We start from the raw sequence: 15,903 nt of genomic DNA, 5'->3' as shown, positions 1-15,903 counted from the left end.
CTCTCCAATTTCCTTCCACCTATCCCAGGATTACAGACTTCTCAAGAGAACTAGATCTTTAGATAATATGTCCAAAATAGGATAATTTGAGCCTAGTTATTTGTGCCTAGAATGAGAACTCTTGGGTTGATTTGTTCAACGATCCATTTCTTTGTTTTCTTGGCTGTCCACGATATTATCAGGAGTCTTTTCCAACACCAACATTTGAGAGTGTCAATACTTTTTCTAACTTGCTTCTTCAAGTCCAGGGAAAACCATCGCCTGCACGATTCTGATTTTCGTAGATATAGCATCTGAAGTTCTTCTCCAAGGCCTTTATCGCTACCCTACCAAGGGCTAGTCTGCGGTGTATTTCTTGACTGCTGCTTTCTTTACTACTGATAGTTGATATTAAAAGGCAGAAGCTTCAGGATCTTCATTGGCAGTTCTAAGGCTGGTTGCTATACCTGTTTTCATTACTTTAGTCTTCTTTATATATAATCTTAGTCCCATTTTTTTCCCCACTATGCTCCTTGACTTATTTGGTCGTGTTTCCTGTCTGGTCTACCTGGTATGTCTGACATCTATTGAGCACCCTCACTGTTCACGTTGCTGATGGGGATGGGAGTTATAATCCAGCATAGCTGCTAGATTAAAGGCAGAGGTAGCAAGTAATTTTATTTTTGGACTGCATTAGAAACAGCTGTTAAAATGCTTAAGCCTTCTTAGTTTAAACATTTCTTTGTCATTCCTGCAACATTGGTCCTTTTATTGAGAAAGCTAAATTTAAAAAGGATGGGGGGGGGTGAGTCAAATGCCAATGTTGATCCAGAATATTTCAGCAACAGAGAAGACCTGTTGGAGACTTTCTAGTGCTTAAGATAGAAAATGAAAATGACTTCCTACTCGCATAAATCCAAAATGAAAATCTTAAGCAATTATGATTCACTGGCCTTTAATGTTGCTGAAATCTGTGTTAAATGACTATTAGCTTCCAAAGCTAGTTTTCAAGGACGCCACGTGCCCAACATGGATAGACAGCATTGCAAGTCTGTGTAATATTAGTAGCAAGTATGTGGGCTGGCTAAAACAATATCCATTATGAAATCAATATATAGGTATTTATGGAAAGCAAAGGAGAAAAATAAAGTTAAAGGATATGATTTTGTTAGGCACAGATCACTGGTATTGTGGAACAGGAATAGCAATAGACTAATAGATTGGTTGTCCCAAAAGATATGAATTGATGGATTTTTTTCTATTTAAAAAAAAAATCCTAAAAGATGTGATTTATAGGATTTTTGTTTAATAAGTATGGGATTAATCATGGGAAAACTGCATCGGTGTTGTGAGAAAAACATAACTGGAACTAAGAAGAAAGATGTATAATCTTCATGTATTTATTCTTGGTATATTCATTATAAACACTTCTGCCCCTATTTTTATTCCCTGTGGTTTGATAGCATCTTAATTCTGTATGGTTTGGGAGTTGTTATTTGATAAACATGGCTAATATTTTCAAATTCTATTATGATTGTTCAAATTTTTTAACTCTGCCCTAAAGTTTTCAGCGACCTGTGAATGTCTTTAATTCTTGCTGGTTATAACGTGCATTTTATAAAGTAGCTGGGAAGACAGTGTGTAAAAGTCATTGTCCTTGAGTAACAGCGTACTTGTTTTCACAGAGAAGAAATTATAAGAGCAGACTCCTCTCCCTTAAGGAGTTTGGAGAAAAATTAAACTCTTGCAGCAAACAGAGCATCTGGATGGATGAAGAGCTGTGGGGAGCGGTGCACGAAAAGGCAAGATGAAACTTGCTTTAATCTAATAGGCATTTTTCCTTTGGAATGTTCTGCCTCATTTCAATGAAGCAATTCAAATCTGCGAATATCCACCCCCATCATTTGATGGGGTGAATTAATGTGCTAAGTATTCTGGCTTAGGATGATATTAACAAACATGGGGCAAAATGATGGATGTGCTTATTTCTGAAACATATGTCTTATATTTATAAATGCCTCCATTTTAAGTTATTGATACATTCATAAATTAAAATGCCTGCTCCAAGTTTTAGTTGTTGATATCTTTTGTCCTGTCCCGTGGGAATGTCTGCAAGATGTGGTCAAAAAAGTCAAGATGGCAGCCACGATGGTGCAATCAAAACTCCGCCCACATGCAAGACACAAAAAAACAGGTGGAACTTCCATTGCAGCCATCATCCTGACTTTGCTTTTTTTATCACACCTTGGGGACACCCTGCAGTCCCATAGGCATTTCTTGGCCGACATTTGGTCTTGATGTTGATGCTAACGTTTGAAGCGGCTAGATCTAAAAGCATAAATTAAAAAATTCTAATTTGTTCATTAAAAGAAGGCGGTATTTGCGCAACCTCTTTGCTCCAGGTCTTGTAAAAAGCAGGTTAAGCCTATTGAAAGGAGCCAGAATTGAGTGTTGTGCTATGACCTCCCTCCCTTCCAGCTCCCTCCTGCATCATATGGATTTTGAGAAAACACCTTGACTTTTCCCGTGTCACTTTTTAACCGGGTTTTTACAAAGCTAGGGGCTGCATTGCACAACATTTTTAGCTTGGTTTTGCGACGGACGTTGGCCGCGGCTTGTTTTCTTGCTGTAGTGTGCCCTGCAAACCGGTTTGGTTTGGTTGGTTGAGGATTCCTTGCCTTGAACTCAGAAGATGGATTCATTCCTTAACCGCGAACCCTCTGCCTTGGAGCATGGGGTTTGCTGGAAAAAAGAGCTGCTCCATCTTTTAAGACAGTGTTGCTCAGCCCCAGCAACTTGAAGATGGGTGGACTTCAACTCCCAGAATTCCCCAGCCGGAATTCTGGGAATTGAAGTCCATCCTTCTTCAAGTTGCTGAGGTTGAGCAACAGTGGTTTAGGATATAGGATTGGGCCATGTCTTTCTTAAAATGTGATGAGTTTTGTCTATGCTAACCCTAACTGGGCACCAGCTGCCCCGAGATACGGTGGAATGTATTTCTTTTTGAGATATTGTTAGAGAATTTATGGCGGCGCCTCCGTCCCTCAGGAGCATCCCCATTTTCTCTCCTGAGGAGACTTTCTTTCTTCTTCCCTCCTCCTCTTAATCGTTACTGAGGCAACTGCCCCGCCCCTCCCCGGCGGTCTTATCCCTTTATAGCCAATCCCGGCGCTCAAGGGATTTTTTTTTTTTAAATCGCCCTTTTAAACCACGCCCCGGCTCGCTCGCGGACGAGAGGGGCGAGGTTTGGCTTTCCCAACGGTCTCGGGTTTCTATTCCGCCTTTTCAAAGCTACCCTGGCGCCCTGCGCGAGCTTTCCGAGGCGGCGTCCTGTACGCATGCGCGGCTCGCTCGTTGTCGAGGCATTGGGAGGGGGCGAAAAAAAAGAGAAAGACAGTGGGATAGGGGTAAGGGAGGGCGCGCGCGCGCGAGCGAGCGAGCGGCCGTTCCTATTGGTTGTCGCGGGCGCGAGGGCCGCGTTCCAGGAAAGTGGGCGGGGCGGGCGAGCTCGCGCGCGGTCCCTGGCCGCTCTCCGCCCGCAGTCGGCGGCGCCTCGGAGCTGGGCTGCAGCATGTCTACCGGCCGTGCCAAAAAAGTGAAGATGGCCACCAAGTCGTGCCCTGAGTGCGACCAGCAGGTGAGAGCCGCAGCGTTGTCCCGGCTCAGGGGGCTGGCTGCCCTGACAGAGCCCCCTCCCCGCGGCTTTGTCCATCGTCCTGCCCGAGCAGCGCACCTGGCCCGTCCAGGTGTGTTGCCCGCGTGGTCTGTCCAGGCGCTCTGGGGAGGGCGAGGATGCGTGCTCCCTTGACCACGGCGTGGACGCTTGCGGCTCGGGACCTGCTCTGAATGCCCTCCCCAAAGCCGGTTCTGAAGGGGGCACGTTCTGCTCTTTTCCAAAGGCTGCTCATCTTTAATTGGTAAATGGGTGGCAGTTGCAAGGCTGGGAGCAAAAGCAGACCAAGATCAGGGACAGGCTGTAAATCAGCTTTTTCCTCAGCCTGATGTTCTGCAGAGATTGGCCCTTCAGGTCCCGGGCTTGCTTATAGCTGGACCACCTCTGGCGGGCGCCGGGTTGGAGAAGCTGTAAATCAGTTGTCCTGGTCTTCAGGGCCTGCTCTGTAGTATTTTGCAGAGCTGGGAGATATTCTGAATAAAGGTCTCCATTATATTCCCTGGAGGTGTGATCTGGAAAAGGTAACAGGCTGGAAATGCCTGGCTGCATTAATCTTCCTTGATGGGTAGAATGGGGACCTGCTAGTGCAGTCCTCTGCATGTTGACTCAGAAATTGCCCATTGAATTCAACAAGATTTGCATACAGTGCAATAATTAGAAAATTGCCACCTTAGTAGCTGACAGTACAGTTTTAGATCGGCTAAGGGTTTCTACTCTCAAATGCAGGTAATTTTGTTTTTAAAATGTTGCGGTTATTACCATGCTTCCTGCAAATAATACATTCCCCCCCCCCCAATGTTTTCTGGTATTATTAATTAGCTTTAGATCTGCTACCATCCCTTGAACAAAAACATGTCAGTTTTACAGTTATCAGCCTACTGTTAGTTAATGTGTTGAGCTGGAGGAAAACCCCTTTTGTTTGTACTGCTTTATGCAGATAAGCAATCTTCTAGTTTTCCAGTTAGATCTGTATAACTGAAAGCTTATATATTTTTAATCCCTGATCTATGAAAAACAAGCATAGGATTTCTTTGTTGTGAAACAATACAGAAAACATAATTATTTTGAGGAAATAAGAGTGCTGGAAAAATAGTTCTAATAATTCCTTATACTTTTGTTTTAGTATAAGTAAATATTTGCTGAGAGCCAGTTTGGTATAGTGGTTAAGGCATTAGGCTAGAACCAGGAGACTGTGGGCACAAAGCCAGCTGGGTGACCTTGGGCCAGTCACTCCCTCTCAGCCCTAGGAAGGAGGCAGTGGCAAAACACCTCTGAAAATCCAGGAGTGAATACTGATTCGAAGGCATTTTAAAAAATGATATTTTCTCTCTTTGAAAGTCTGCTTTTTGCTATTTAAAATTATGTAGTTCTTTATTTTGGTCATTTAAAATTATATGTATAAAACTTGGGAAGGTAGTGTGTGGCAAAGCTAGTAGAATTTGACAATTTATCTTTGTTTATTTAAAAATGTAATACAACTTCAGCTGGATAGTGCAATTTGGAAGGAAACTTGCATGCATCTATATTCTGTATTTGTGTTTCCTGTTGGCATCTGGTTGGCTGCTGTGGGAACAAAGTACTTCAGTAAATAGGCCCTTTGGTGTGATCCAGCAGAGCTGTTGTCAGAGATTTTTCAACTGTTCTTTCTTTCCTTCCTTAATGGGCTTTCTGTGGTAAGAGAAAAAAGATGGGTGCAGCTATATAAGAATACAGGGTACTTGTATGTGGCAGTTGATACAATATCTGGGCTCCCATAAAATTCAGAGAACAAGGCTGTGTAAGAGCATAATAGTAGCTTCCTTTGGAAGCATCTTAGGTCTATTCATGTTAATGGTACAGTATGATTGCAGCATTTCTTTTGTAAAAGTTGGCTGCTAACAATTTGCAGTGCAATCTCTTAGCTTGGTACAAGTGGCCTTGAATAGGCTGAATTCAAATTGGTTAGTTTCAGTGGTTTGTGCCCTTTATTGGTCGGGTTGGGTTGGGTTTGTTTTGAAGTCTGTGGGGTATTTGGTGAGCCATCTTAAGCACTTTCAGCTCCAGACTTCATCTAACAAGTAGTAAGTTTATTTTGTGTATACATGTATCGACAGTGGCAGAATTTCCAGCAAGCCTGATGTTTTGTTGGAAATTCTGGGAATTATTGTCCCTTGGCCTCACTGACTGGCAAGTCTGGGAACTATAGTTGTGAAATATTTGAAGGAAATCAGGTTGAGACAGTTCTAAAGCAAGAAATCTACTTCTACCTTTGAATACTTATATATTTAAGTAAGGAAAGCCTAACCTTGTCCAGTTGTGTGTACTCGTGTGTTTTCCACATTTCACAAAGATACTGTACAAAATAACAGTGACTGTATTGCAGTGTCATTTGCTGTGGCAAGTGTAAAGGTTCCTTGTGCTTCAGGCATAATCTGATCTGGCGTAATTTCTCAGAGTTATGCACTTCCTTTCCTACTGTATAACAAATTATTCAGAAATTTCAGCTTTGAGTGATTATGTGGTATTTTATGGCCCCTAAAGTCTCCTTTTGCTTATTCCTATGAGAGGCTTTGCAATTTAATTTATTTTACAAGGCTCTTGCATCAAAAATGTTTATTTCTCATTCTGGTTATAGATGAGCTTGAAATCTGGTGCAGTCATGCAAACTGAAGTAGTTCCCCTATGAGGAAAAATGTTTGGAGTTTTCTAGCTGAAAAAAAGAAGTTGGTGTATAGGGGTATATAAAATTATTCCTTGGCAGGGAGGGAGTGGGGAGGGAGAAACTCTTCTTTCTCTCTGATAATGCTAGCATGTCAGGAAATCCAATAAAGCTGAGTGGTTGGCAGACTCAGGCTAAATAAAGAGATGCATTTCACTCAGGGCATGGTAAGCTGTGGCATTTACTTTCCCAAGATGCAGTGATGGGTGTCAATTGCAGCTTTAATAGGGAATTAGAATAAGGCTAAATGGTTACAACTTATTAGTCCCAATGACTATTACCTCTACCTTCAACTTTATGTCTACCTGCCTCCGTGCTCCAGCAGTGATGATAAATAGCAGTGAAAATATCATTTTTCCTGTAAGATCTCCCAATATCAGGATGGAAAAAGTTGACACACACACACACAGACACACACATGCACATGCATATTTTAAAATATACATATATGTGTGTATTTTAAAACTGGTTCTGCTTCTTACATTCTTGCCAGCTTGCTGCTTAATTATTCAATGGTTGTAGTTTTAAAATGGTTTGTAGATGCTGTGTTTTGTTAATGGCCTAATGAAGGACTAGAAGCAGGACTGGGGAAGCTAAAGGACGCCTTAACATGAGGTGAAGATGATTGCTATAATGTGCAATTTTCATTCTACGTGCAGTTTCATTTCTACTTTGGCATCGTCATTGGCTAAGACTCATGCTGTTTTTATGACTGAGACCTTTTAGCAATTAATACTGGGTGATGTGTAGCACATTCAATTCTTTATGTTGTTTCCCTTTAAAGAAATACCCTTATCTCCTTTTTTTCCCCTGGGTATAACATACATATTTACTTAGTATTATTATTGGCCTTTTTCAAAACACACAAAAAATAGGTTATATCAGTCTGTTTTTTTTAAAAATCCCCAAACCACTTTTAAGTAATACTTTATTAGAACCATTCAGGATGTCACAAAATGTTTTGGGGATTTCCAGAAGTTGGATGTTAAGCAAAGTGAGGGCAGGAGAGAAATAGACAAAAAATTCCAGGCTTTATGTTAAGCCCAAAAAAGTCTGCATCAGTCAAAGATTTAAGGTGGAGTCAGCAAAGAGGAGATTGCTGTCCTAGATGTGCAGTACTCTCCTAAGTGGTATCCAAGTTTCAAATGACACCTAAGGATAACTTGGTCCAATTAAGTCTGATAAGCCAAAATCAAACCATGTTAAGGCTTATTAGTAACATGGGTGAATCCAGCCAAAGAGTTCTGAAAAATTGGAAGCTTAGTCATTATTTTATGACACATTTTATTTGGACTTAATTAAAGTATTACATATTCTCAGTTCTGTGATTCTTAGTGATAAAAATACATTACCTTGTTAGCTTTATTTTTTTCACATTTCTTTAGACATTGTCGCACTCAGTGCAATTCAGAGTACCAAAATACTGTAGCACCTGAATTTTCAAGGTCCATATTTACACACAGTCATGGTTAATTTGTCATTTAATTCTAGCAATGGCAAAATTGACTCTGTGCCTTGAAATCAGGGGGACTATATGGGACATCATCAAGCTGAAGAAACTTAAAACCAGAAAATGACTATAACTCTGTGTGTGTGTATGTGTGTGTGTGTTTGTCTACCTACCTACCAGAGCTTCAGAAAGGTAGGGTGGGGGAGCGTCAGTTGCTGGCTAATTTTACAAATTGTAAAATTTATTGATAGTCTCAGATTGGATTTTGAGATATAAATGGACTGCAGCTTTACTTAAAGTACCTCACATAGGATAGGAAGTCTTTCAGGCAGCTGGGGGGAGGGGGGGAGTAGAAGACCAGATTTGAGCAAACTAAAAAATGTAAAAGGGGATCTCCCAACAGAATATGAAATTAGCATTAGACATTCAGTGTCACATCTCCATGGATGGCTAAACTATCTACAAATAGTCTCTCTTTTGTGAGAACTGAGCTTCATGGTCTTCATCCAGCCCATTACTAATTCTAAACAGTGATATAGCACTTTCATTGCCTGGTCTGAATTCACTGCAGAGGAGAGGACCCTGATGCTCATTTGCACTTCAGTAACATATAACTTCGCTCAATGGGAAAAGATAAAATTCTGCAGACCACTATAGCGTAAAAGCAACATTGCTGGATAGTGACTTTTGAGTGCCACATTTTGATAATATCTCTCAAATAGGAACAGAACTGCTAGAAGAACCTGTGTGCTTCAGATTCTGCATCCGTAGTGTCTTTTCAAAATGCTAGATCATGTAGATAGGTTACGATTAATATGACAACCTGTTCTGAATTCAAGGAAACTGTCTCTTGTCTTCCTTTTGCAAGTTGTCAGGCCAGATGACCAAAGTAGTGTTTTCCCCTAAAACTGAATGCAAAATTAGACTGAAACAGAAGTAGGAATTATCAGGATCCAAGAATATATCAAGTGGCACCACATCAATTTTCAAATTCATATGGACCATTTGTTCTTGTTCACACGTGTCCTGCATTCTTAGTAAGGGTCTCAAGGTATGCCAACCAGTGATAGTTCTGGGGGGCACAATGCAGATCTTCATCCCAGAACCAATCACCCTCCCCAAGTATGCAGACAGAATATCCACTTATCTTGAGCAACATTCTTGAACAAAGGCTTATCTTCCTTTCATCAGGGAATAACAGCCAGTGCCACTGGAATTTTAGGAAGAAGAAAGATGCCCTTCCTGATCAACATAAGGTGTGAGGTTTCAGAGCTGATGTGAAGTTGCAGTGACAGGCTGTGCTTGCACTTGTACTAATCTTCAAGGTTGTGATACAGTACATGATTATTATTCCTACCAAAATCAGAGAGCCTTGTTTCTGAGAAAGCACAATTTGTACTGTGCTCATAAGATATTTACATTTTTCACTTTGCATATGTATTTTTGTGACATGCCCTCTTTTGTGTTTTTAGTGTGCAGGCCTTTACCAAAGTTGACATGTTAAACTGGGCATGAAATAGTGTTTCCAAGCTAAACAAATTTACCTAGTTTGGGGGTCTTGGATGATGACCAAAGAAAGCAAAATTAGAGAGCTTTCGTTGTGGTATGAATGTGTCATGGAGGAGTTTTGTTTTATTTAACCATTCCCCAAAGGCCTCATTTTAGTGTTTTATAAGCTAATTCTTCTGAGCAGCTCATGCTTTTGTGCTTCAGTGTTTTGAAAGCCTCAGAGGAGCTATTTATAGCTCCTGTGATGAAAACCTTTGGGGTGTTTTTTAATTTGTGAAAAGTCCTATAATTGTTTTCTTCTGAAATATCAGATCATAAAGCTACTCTGTTACTTGGGGAATTGGAATCAAAATATCCCTCCCAAATCATAATTTTTAGGAAGACCTGGGAGATACTATTCAGTTTAAGATAAAAATAAGTATATGAGCCTTCTTTGTACTACAGGAGGATTAATATAAAGTTCTTGGGGTTACAGTGAACCCCATCTTCAAACACAGAAGCCAGAAGTTGCTGTTATGCTATTTCTGTATTTAATGGCTTTGATGTTTTATTCAATGACATTAAATGTGATTGTTCTTTAGCAGACTGGAAATGTAAAAAGCAGACTAGGAGGACTTATTCTCTATTCAGTAAAACTGAAACATACTAGCCCTCTTTAGTACTTAAAAATAGTTATCTCCAAGGTGAAGCTAGCCTCTCAATTCCTATAACATAAAGAATTTCAGTATCAGTACACTCTGCTGTTAATTCAAAATGTGGATAAAACAAATACCAAATGGCATTGACATAAAGTGGCCATTGTGTGGGAGAGGCAGACATTTCTCTGTGTTTGGATTCATACCCTAACATTGTGGGTTTGAATTTTTTTAAAAAATCTGCTTCCCATTCATGTAAGCTAAATTGTAATTGATTCCAGAACCATTAACATCAAACCTGCAAATTAAAATATAAAATAAACAGAAAGGATATCAAAGCATCTTGGAACAGAGCAAGTCAATGAAACCTTGGAATGCAACTTAAAAGGCAGCTGAAGGTTGATGTATTCATGGAAATGGCAGCCGCAATTGTTGACCAAGGACCAGTAACGCCATTGGAAAAGTGAGGTTCTGAATGCAAGCGGGCATCTGCCCAGAAACACTGGAGCTGCTTACCCTGAATCATAGCTCTGTTCTCCATTGGAAGCTGCGTCTGAACATTTGTATGTGGTTCGTGATGGGGAAATTTATTCTGTTCTGCTCTTTAATACTGACAGCGCGCTTTTTCAAGGGGGAAACACAGTCATAAATGCTATGACTCAGTTTGGATTTAAAATTGCACACAAGTAGCATTGTGACATTGATTGCCTTTCCACTAATTTTTGCTTAGAAGAAATTATTTTTAAAAAAATTAATGCAAATGCCTTTCTTGGGACTAGTTCTTCTGGAGTATCAACCCAGTTAATCATCCTTAGTTGCATAGTGAATGGCCTCCTTTGTTAATAACAAGAAATTCTGGCAAAAAAGGCATGCTGTACTTGAACAGTAATAATCTCCCATTCAAAGGCAGATCCTCATCAATGTATGGATTGTTTTAAGAGCTCTGCCTCTGGCAATAGTTGTAATACTGCGTGATGCACCCGGAGGGAGAGTTTTAAAAGGAATGTTGAGTAGCGTTTCTTCTTACAATCAAAACTTGTTTGCGTTTGGGTCTAACTCCAATGTTTCATGTTCTGTTCATTTTTCTAAAAAAATGAATTAATAACAAACCATTGAAGTTGAAACAGTAAAAAACATGGCAAATAACCTAGTAGGTTTGTAAAGCGGTCCTTATTTAAAACATATAATTAGCATCCAGTCCACTGTGGTTGCCAGAGAGTGGCTTCATCTACAACAATGCTCTTTTGTTTGAATTGCGTACAAAAATATTTTTGTTATTGTGCAGCTGATTTACTATCAAGAAGATAACCAAGTTGTAAATCAGCATGGTGTCAGCAGGTGATTTACAGTGTGCTGTCAGGTTTGTCCATTCAGAAGTAAATCTGTTAGAATTCAGTTCATTACTTCTTTAGATTAAAATGCAAAACAAAACTCTTCATAAAACAGATGGTGTCAAAGTGAAAGAGTCTGACTTTCTTCCAATTTTTTTTCTCTTTTCCTACCTTTTTATGAAGGGGGCTTTCTCTTTCCCCTTCTCATGGAAGGAATATTCAGACAAAGGACACAGATTTACAGTCTTTAGCAGTACAGCTCAAGGATTGTTAACTGCATGCTACACGTATCCGTTAGGCTTGTATTTCTCATGACAAAGGGATTAAATTCTCACCTTCCCCCTCCTCCTTTTTTTTTTTTTTTTGTATTTTTCTAAGGTTCCTGTTGCATGCAAGTCCTGTCCATGTGGGTATATATTTATCAGTCGGAAACTCCTGAATGCAAAACGTTCTGAAAGGCTGCCGTCCTCTGCAGGTATTGTCATACTTCACCTGGTTTGATTTGGCTTCAAATATACCTCTATGTCTTAAGGCCCTGCCTTTCATTCAGAAGAAATGTTGGAATCAGCAGCATCGACAGGGGAGAGGTCAACAACTGCAGGGCAGTGGGCAAGACATCTACCATCTTGTCAATTTTGACAGACGCTCCCTCCCCCAGATACTGCGGGTTGAAATGGGTATAAGCATCAGCTGCATATGCTATTTTGTCCTAGAAAAAGTAGCCTATAGGTTTTGGAGGATCGAAGACATTAACGTGAAGAATATCACTGACCTTGTATCAGCACCTAAGCTCAGAAATATTCTTTGTTCCTGGGCTTGGTCTACCCACTTTCGTTTTTCCTTTACCACCTCTCTTCCTCATATGTTCTCAAACATTTTTGTTTCATAGGTCTGGCTCCTTTTTATTGGTAGAGAAGAATGTATTTAGTTTCTTCCTTTTACCTTCCTATTTTGCATTTTTGTTTTTCTCTTATTCTGTTCTTTCTCTTCTCTTTTGGGGCTTGGCAGTATGGAAGTTCTTGCAGGTTAACAAGTCTGTTGGAAACTGCTTTAAAGTATCCTTTCTGAAAAACAAGCTTTTCTGACTTCAAAGATAAGGAATAGCTTAGAGGTAACTTGATTTATGATAATGTTCTGCTTTGTGCATTAAAAAAAGCTAAAGCTGAGGGGAAAATACAGGATGGAGCAAAGACTCAAAACAATTCCAGATCAGATAACATGAATGTGTGTGTGTATATTTTTTTAAATGTCTTGCAACAGAAAGCAGAAGTGAAGCCAGGAGAAGACGGACAGAGAGAGTCAAAAGAGAGAAGATAAATCCTGTGGTAAATAAAGACTTAGAAAACAGGAAAAGATCCAGATCACATAGTCATTCAGATCACAGCAGAAGAGGAAGAGGACGACCTAAGGCAGCTTCATCTAAAAAGCATGAAGAAGAAAAAGGTATGAAAATTAGGACTATTGTTTATTTGTTGGGTTGACCACAATTTTTTTATAAGGTAACCATTGTTTTATAAGCTATGCTTAAAATAGACTGTCCTTCAAGATGTGCAGTTTCTTTAATGTTGGTCTAGTGTTGAACATGATGGCTGGTGGATGATGGGAGGTGAAGGCAATATATCTGGAGGGCAGTAGGCTGTAAAGGGCTGTATCACTGTTTTTGAGATGAATTTCTCCAGACCTGGTTCTCACATTATGCTAAGTCATTGTTTATTTAATCATGGCATATTGAATAAGACACAGTTGCTTTGCACAACAAGCTGAACCATAAACTATCATTTGCATGCCGCTGTGGCTGAATTGACAAGCGACAGTATAGTTTAACATGCAAGTTATAGTTAAACTATAAATCTTAGAAAATATCAGGCTACCTTTCAAGAAAGATTTAGGCTTTTCCTAGAGCCAGCAACCAATCCAGCATAGTTGGAAAACCACATTCATCCTCTACTGAAATTATGCATGATTTCAGAATAGAAAAAGCTACAGAGGATGAAATTTAAAGTAATTTATTAAGAAATTATTTTTAAAGAAAAATTACACATACAACCTGATGGAAATAGGATGGTCCTGTTATGATTTCATTTATTGTACATTCATTAACACAATGTGACTTTTATTGGACGTGATAGGGAACTGTTAGCTTCACTTTCTTGCTTGCAAGCCTGGAGGCATCTGGTGCACATTGTTAGAGCAAGTAGGACTCTTACTTAACCCAACAAGCTTGTTCTTGTATTACGATGTTCAGAATTCTATGTAATAATAGTTTATATTTGCATGCCCAATTCCTTCACATTTCCACTTCAAGGAGAAGAAGCTAAAATACTCGGTTCATGCAGTATCTTTTCTCCTTCTACAGAGAAACAAGAAAAAGAAGTTGACATGTATGCAAACCTATCTGATGAAAAGGCTTTTGTATTTTCTGTGGCCTTGGCAGAAATAAACAGAAAAATTATCAACCAGAGACTTATTCTTTGATTATCCAGTCATGACCTCTGCATGCTGTGCTGTTTAAACCAGGTAATGGATTTCAAACCTTCCGTGGCCTCTCAAGCAGTGAATGCTGTTAACCTGCGTCAGTGAAGGCCATACGTTTTTCCTGGCTGAATCTCTGCCTCTTGTGATTGCTTTTGAAGCCTGCAGACTTGGTGTTCCAGCTAATTGTCAAGAAGCAAAATGACCAGCTCTGTGCTTTGTTGAGGGGCAGGTGGGGATGTCAGAAGCAAAATCCTTTCACTCTGCAGAGACAGCTAGAAGAACTCTCAAGAGTTTTTGCACACTGTTCCTTTGAGCATTGCTGCACTTAAAATGCAGTGTTTTAATTTAAAATTTCCTTCGCAAACATAGATTGCAGATTTTCAGTTATGTTGAACTTCCATGTATATAGTCAAGCTAACCTGTACATAAATTGATATTCTGGTATTTTATTGAAATCCACAGATTGTGAAATCAATTGGTGGGTTAAGTTGAACTTATTATTATATAATATGTTATTGGTTTAAGAGTCTTTCTGCGTTGTTCTGAACTTTATCAAATGGACGTGTAAGACTGTAACCATAGAAACATGTGGGAATAAATTGCGTTGAACTCATTGAAATGTGAGTAAGCAGACATATATTCTGCTGATAGGCTTTTATAAAAGCTTATTTTATACAGTCTTTCATGTCTGGGGTTTTAAAATCCTGTAATCCAGACTTATTTTGGCAGGCACCAGATCAAGGAAAGCTGGTCTATGATTTCATATGGAAATTGTCTTCTAAATTTGTTTTGCATTAGCAGTGTTCAGATGCTTCTATGTCAATTAAAAGAATTTGAATTAAGATATCGTATGTATAGTTGCAGTGAAATAATGTGGACTCCATTCTTCTACTTCTTGCATAGTTTTTAAACCTACTAACTGAACTTCAGATTTCAGTTCCCAAATGCCACTAAATTATGTTTGTATAAAATATGGGATAATCCTCATGTTGGTTATAAAGGAGAATAAGAATGGCAATTCTTTTGTTAGAAACAGTGCAATTTCATTTTGATGTTTTGTTTTGTTTTTAAATGGGAGGTCCTGAACTCTTATCCAGAAATATTCAGAAAAAGGATCAAGAATAGCTAAGGAGCCTTGTTTTTATTTTTGAGTGGGATGTGGTGGCGCAGTGGCTTAATGACACTGGAAGTTGCTGGCCAGAAATGGTTGACACTTCGGCGGTTCAAGCCCAGCTCCGTGCGGGAGAGTAAGCTCCTGTCTCATCCCTAGCTTCTGCCAACCCAGCAGCTCAAAAGCAACTGCGAGTAGATAAATGGGTGCTCTCACCCTGGTGGGAGGAAAAATGCTGGCGGTGCCTCGTACGGGAGACAGGACCAGTCGCCGGTAACGCGGAAGCCGCGCATGCCCGAAAAAGGCACGAAGCAACAGAAACCCCGCCTCCTGCACCCGCCAGCTGGGCTCTGCTCTAGGAAGGAGGCCATGGCAAACCACTTCCGAAAACACCTTGCTGTGAAAACTGCGGGGACTCGTCCATGCAGTCCCTGCAGAATCGGTCACGAATGAGTGCAGAAAAAAAAAGAAGCTCAAACCAAATGTCACTTTTCCAGGGCTTTTTCCATTGTTGCAAGATGTGAAGGTCCCCACCTTGTGCACAGAGATGCAAATCAGGCTACATCGGCGGAGATCGTTTTTATGCCAAAATTTGGTACCTAATTAACTTAATTTGGCAGGGCAGCAGGTGAGACATATAACTGCTTCTGGAGTAGAAGTCAGGTACAGGGCCATCTGGATGTACCTGATATACACCCTTACCTGGTTTGAAGCCCTTTTATTGGGCCCTTCTGACTGAGTTAACTGAGCCGTGGTGCCATGAGGTGCTGTTTAAGGAGAGAAAGCGCAAGATATCTCACCAGAAGCGGTTAACAGCCACACGGAAAATGAAAAAGAAAACATTTCAAAATATATGTACAGTCCTCTGTTCATTTTTTTTCTCTGCTCTCTCTAAATATATCTATACATACAAACACACATACACACACACGCACACAGGGAGAAGTCATATTTATTTGGTAGATGTATGCTCCCTTTGTATGCTCTCGTGGCAACTGTTCCTCTTTTTCCCAAATAAGGAAATGAATTAGAAAAAAAAATC

At 39.9% G+C, this 15,903-nt stretch overlaps 1 protein-coding gene across 1 annotated transcript; it reads left to right on the top strand.

Moving 5' to 3' along the window:
* The first annotated feature begins 3,459 nt into the window (after positions 1–3,459).
* On the top strand, positions 3,460–14,771 carry HDIP1 (HDAC and MIER1 interacting protein 1). Its single transcript, XM_007439747.4, has 4 exons — positions 3,460–3,616; positions 11,654–11,750; positions 12,536–12,718; positions 13,632–14,771. Exons 1-4 carry the CDS (start codon positions 3,551–3,553, stop codon positions 13,748–13,750), a joined length of 465 nt encoding a protein of 154 aa, XP_007439809.1. The 5' UTR covers positions 3,460–3,550; the 3' UTR covers positions 13,751–14,771.
* The last annotated feature ends 1,132 nt before the right edge of the window (positions 14,772–15,903 follow it).

The sequence above is a fragment of the Python bivittatus genome, unplaced genomic scaffold (genome assembly GCF_059951505.1).
Source record: "Python bivittatus isolate LINGU-HERP-01145 unplaced genomic scaffold, Pbiv_v1 ctg000190_np1212, whole genome shotgun sequence".
Taxonomy (NCBI): domain Eukaryota; kingdom Metazoa; phylum Chordata; class Lepidosauria; order Squamata; family Pythonidae; genus Python; species Python bivittatus.
Note: the sequence above shows the minus strand (reverse complement) of the source record. Positions and strands in the feature narration are given on the sequence as shown.